Source organism: Penaeus monodon, chromosome 42 (genome assembly GCF_015228065.2).
Source record: "Penaeus monodon isolate SGIC_2016 chromosome 42, NSTDA_Pmon_1, whole genome shotgun sequence".
In the NCBI taxonomy this organism is placed as follows: domain Eukaryota; kingdom Metazoa; phylum Arthropoda; class Malacostraca; order Decapoda; family Penaeidae; genus Penaeus; species Penaeus monodon.
Window position 1 is genome coordinate 15890929 of NC_051427.1, and position 5000 is coordinate 15895928.

Below are 5000 nucleotides of genomic sequence, written 5' to 3' on the forward strand. Positions count from 1 at the left end.
ATCCTGAGGGAAAATACAGCTTTTATTTCCTTATTGATGAAGTTTTGATAGATTGTAAATCTTTTACAGTTGGAGCTGACCTCATGGAGTTCTCCTCTGAGGACACATACAGGACCAGGTATATTCCCAAGTTCCGCATTCTTTTCCCTATAACTTTGCGGAAGATGGAAGTGCACGCTGAGACTGGAGCTTGGAAACTGGCATCATACATCCGTGAAGGCAGCCATTCTGGTGAAATCTGCGAGCACATTTCTGCACTCAGGCTAACAAAGGGAAGGAAAGCTATCATCATTGTTGGAGCCACTCATAGGATTGAAGGAGCTTTTCCAGAAAACATCATCATCAAAAATGAAGCTACAGGTAATTTGATTAATTCTTTTTGTCTTTTCTTTTTTTATCCACTCTCAGAATTGAAAAATGCCTTCGAATATTCGTAGGTTGCATAACTGATCCTGTTTCTGCTATTTTCCTTTGTAGTTGAAATTGGCAGATCATCATACAAAGCAATCTATGATGTAATCTACCAGGCTGAAAAGGTAGGGGCTTCCATGGAAGTCGTTCGCACAGGAGACAACGAGAAAGTTGCTAAACTGGACGCAATCTATCAACATTCAGGAGCAGAACACAGCACTAACTTCTTGGTATGGATACATTCTATACATGAAAAACATTTTCTAAATATATAGAACAGTTTTACCATGGCATTTTCATAAGCAACAAGTATTTCAGTTTCTTTACGTTTCTTTCATTTCAGCTGAAGGTTCCCAAGTACATGAAACCACTCAAGATTCAGGCCAAGATTGGAGAAGAAACAGAGGGTCACTACATGCTGGAAGCAGCCATCAAATATGGTCAGCATATGATACTTGAAGCTAATGGACCAATCATGGCACGTCTTGCCTCCAAGATTGCTAAGCTGCAAGCTAACATCAAGCTCAGTGCATTGGCTAGTGAACCCTACATCATTGGTGCCAATGTTGTGCTTGGCAACAAGAAACAGGTGATAGCCTTGGAAATCAAAGAGCGAGAAGAGCCACTCTTTGGTCTAGAATGGAAGATGGTCCAAGAAAGTTCTGAGAAGACCACTGTTGGCATAGCATTTGTTCTCCCTGCCCTTATTGAGAACGAGATGGATGTTATCATTACTGGGGAATTTGTCCATGTTAATTTCAACAATGTGGTTCTGCCCAAGACCTCATCCCGCCGTCGGGTCAAGGGATTCGCCGACGTCAACATTGCAGAGAAAAGAGCAAATGTGGAACTTTCTTGGGATGCTGATAATGCTCCTGAAAAGAAGTTGGCATTGGATGCAAGTCTGATCAGCAGTCCTGTCAACCCTGGACAGGCTGAGATCCAGTAAGTCAGCACATTCACAATTTCATTTACCATTTCTAAGTATAAATCATCAGCCTCATCTTTGATTTTTTACTTATTAAGGATGGTGGGAATTTATTTTGGTTGATTATTCCTGAAGTGTATGTACACTCCAAACTACATAAAACACACACACACAAAATAAATAAATCAAAGTCATACACAGATGCCTGAGTTTTTTTTCTTCTGATTATGTTGTTCTTCACAGCGGGAACATTGTCATTGCTGGAGAGCCTTACCACGCCAAACTGGTTCTGACTGCCGCAAATCTGGTAGAGCATATGGAAGGGGAAAATGGATTCAAGTTGATCCTGACAACTCCTGCCCAGAAGACGATTGTCTTGGGAGCCTCCTGTGATGTCCAGCTGGCAGGAGCCACGACTAAAGTCATTTCCACTGTCGAATACAAGAACATGAAGGATAAGAAATACAAATATGCAAGTGTGATTGCCTTGGAGAAGCTTGGTGGCCCACATAATTATGCAGTAGAAGCCAAGGTAACTTACAAACAACCTGGAACAGCAGAAATAAAGCTAGAAACAGCAGCAAAACATCACTGGACACCAGAAGAACATGTTGTGGCATTCAGGGTAGGTTATAGTTATTGGGAATAAGCTTGATAATGGGACACAGACCTTTCTCTTGAGATATCAGAATTCGTGTAAATAGGACCAGTTTTATCATATTCAGAATGATGTTCATGAAATTGTATATCCATTTACAGGTAGAGGCTGATGCTCCAGTACTGAAGACACCTGCCACGATTGCATTCTCCATTCACAATGCACCAAATGCATTTGTTGGATTCTGCAAGATCGAAAGAAATGCTCCTTCCACTGTGTTTGAATGGAATGTGCAGATTACTCCTGAAGGAGGAATTGAAAGCTGTTGAAGCTGGTTTGGACATGAAAGCCATCATTGAAGTTCTGAAGATTGTTCATGCCATTGCTACTCTCAAGGAAGAAAGTTATGCAACTTATGGTCCACAGACATCCCAATACCAGTACCGTTTCACAAGGCCATCACCCACCACGTACACCATGCAGATGAGGACTCCAACCCGCACCATGGAAGGAAGAGCTAAACTATCACCAAGGGAATCTGGAATCAAGTTCTACCCCAATAAGGGCAAAACTGAATCCAAATACGAAATTGGATACAAGGCCAACCACGAGGGAAGGTGGGGACGACATGCGTCCAAGTTGGAAGTCAGAATGAACCATCCAGTGCTTCCTAAGCCCATCATGGCCGCTGTTCAGTACACAGTAGCCGAAGAAACAACGAAGGGAACAATTGAATTGGATATTTTCCCAGAAGAAGCGGATAAAATTACTGGTACATTGGAAACTCATAGAATTTCAGAAAATGCTATCAGAGCAGAAGCCTTCTTGACTGGAAGGGTAAGTGTAAGACCATTTGAATTGACATTTGAGTCCTTTTATATAAATAGGATCTTAAATATCGGTAAATCTATGGTCCGGCATAGTATATATATTAAATAATTACACTAAGAATATGTCTAACATTTATTATTATTATTATTATTATTTTTAGATGTTGAAAGTGAACCCTAAGGCAATCATCACTGTTGCTTATGCACCAGAGACAGTTGCTTTGGATGTAGTGTTCCACAAGTCTCCATCTGCAGCACCAATCTTCGCAATTGCTGCCAAGTATGACAAGACTGCAGCTCACAATGCAGCTGCCACAATCACAGTAAAGATGGAAGAGCGACCTGTCTTTGAAATCACTGCAGTGACAGAACCTGAGGAAGCAGCCACCTGCAATGGCATCAGAATGAAGGCTGTTGCATATGCAGCAACTTTTGGAAAGTACAACATTTTCTCCAAGATGTGCAGACCTGCCTTCATTGAGGTGACCGCAATGCGACCTGGTGCAGCAAAGGAATACATTGCCAAGCTTGGCCTCCGATATCCTGACACTGCTGAAGCAGGTGTATATGTGGCGAGTGGCAGAGCTGGAGAGACTCGCGGTGTTGCTGTTGCTGCTGTGAAGTTGGCTTCACCCACAATGCTTAAGGTCGAGATGACTCATGAGCCAGAAGAAGCACAAATTGTAATGGTAAGTCTCAAAGCGATGCTGTTATTCAATGCAAAAGGCATGGTAATTTCCAGGTTTCCTTTTGTTAAAACTTATACCGAATCCTAACCTCATAAAATATGATCATATATTTTCAGAGTGAAGTGAGTGGAAACCTTGGACAAGTCGCCATGTCTCTCAAAGCAGTTGTAATGGAGGTCGTCCAGTTCCTCAAAGAAGAAGCTACTGCAAAGGGTGTTGAGTTCCCATCATCTCAGTTAGTCAGTCTAGTGGATGAGGCAAAGGAGGAAATCAAGGCCATTTACCGAGATATCGGTAGAGAGATGAGAATCCTTGACACGGAGTTGATTGCTGACATCCTCGACAGCCCTGCAGTGTCCTTCATGTCGCGGGTCTACCTTGGAGTATGGTCACATATGACTCACCTTCAACATCACTTTTCAACCAGTCTGGTTGAAGTGATCCAGAAATGGCAGGAACAACTAAGGGACGTTTCTGAAGTCCTTATGGAATGTGAGTTAATTGCTATGTTGTTATTAGAATTTAGCAACTACATTATATAATGAAAATGACGAAATTGGTTTAATGTCAAGCTTTGCAGACCATAATTCTATTTTCTCAGATGTAATGGAGGTAGTGCAGCTCTTGGAAGCTGGAGAGGTACCTGAAACAATTCGTGTCCTTGTGGAAAAAATTGAGAACACTGAGGTGTTCAGGATTGTAAAGAGGGAAGTGGATGCAGTGCTGGCAGAGTATCCTGAGGAGTATGAAGGCATCAAGCACGTCATCACCAGGGTGGTAGCTACTCTCAAGCACGATATGAACATTGTGTACAAGAAAATCATGGAGACACCAGCTGTTCAAAGGATCTTTACCCATGTTATGGAACATCTCCACTCGGTAGGTGTATTTTGACATGTCAAAAAAAAAAAAAAAAAAAAAAAAAAAAAAAAAAAAAGATAATTGCGAGCCAAATGTAATTATCAATTTGCACATATTTCATGTAGATTTACACTTATTCTTTTTCTTTCCCACAGGAGCGTGTGTTTGCTGAGGAAGCAGGAAGAATTGCCAGCCACATGCTCAATGAAGTTCTTTTGGTTTCAATGGAAAGAGAAGGCAACGGTATTGCAGTCCAAATTCCCCTCCACCGACCCTTGTATTCTCTGACGCAAGTGGCCCAAGAAGCAGTGCCTAACCCTGTCACAGTGCTTGAGAACCTGATATCTGCATACGTTGAATACATCCCCATCCCTGTCAGCGACGCAATCTGGGCCTACTACAACTTCGTACCACGCTACATAACGGACGTGCTGCCACCCTATCCACGAACAGCCACGGTGGTTGGCGGCACCGAGATCCTGACCTTCAGCGGCCATGTGGTGCGAGCACCTCGCTCGCCGTGCAAGGTTGTTCTGGCTGCTCACGGCTCCCACCGCCTCATGATGTCCCATCCACAAGCCTCAGCCCCGGCACAGCTTGAACTGAAGACACCAGCAGCCAGCGTCATGATCAAGCCTGACTTTGAAGTCGTGGTTAATGGCCAACCCCTCGCGGGATCCCAG

The 5000-nt window shown here is 43.0% G+C and overlaps 1 protein-coding gene across 1 annotated transcript in view; it reads left to right on the forward strand.

Annotated features, from left to right (window-relative positions):
- Positions 1-69: 69 nt before the first annotated feature.
- The window catches only part of LOC119599042 (vitellogenin-like), a gene marked incomplete at its 5' end in the record, with an annotated part of 5525 nt that continues 594 nt past the window's right edge, over positions 70-5000 (forward strand). The window contains 10 exon segments of the mRNA XM_037948789.1: positions 70-360; positions 478-641; positions 755-1356; positions 1583-1964; positions 2099-2257; positions 2259-2774; positions 2929-3456; positions 3573-3948; positions 4058-4335; positions 4473-5000. The exon segment at positions 4473-5000 is cut by the window's right edge and continues 357 nt beyond it. Coding sequence (XP_037804717.1) covers positions 70-360; positions 478-641; positions 755-1356; positions 1583-1964; positions 2099-2257; positions 2259-2774; positions 2929-3456; positions 3573-3948; positions 4058-4335; positions 4473-5000 — 3824 coding nt within the window.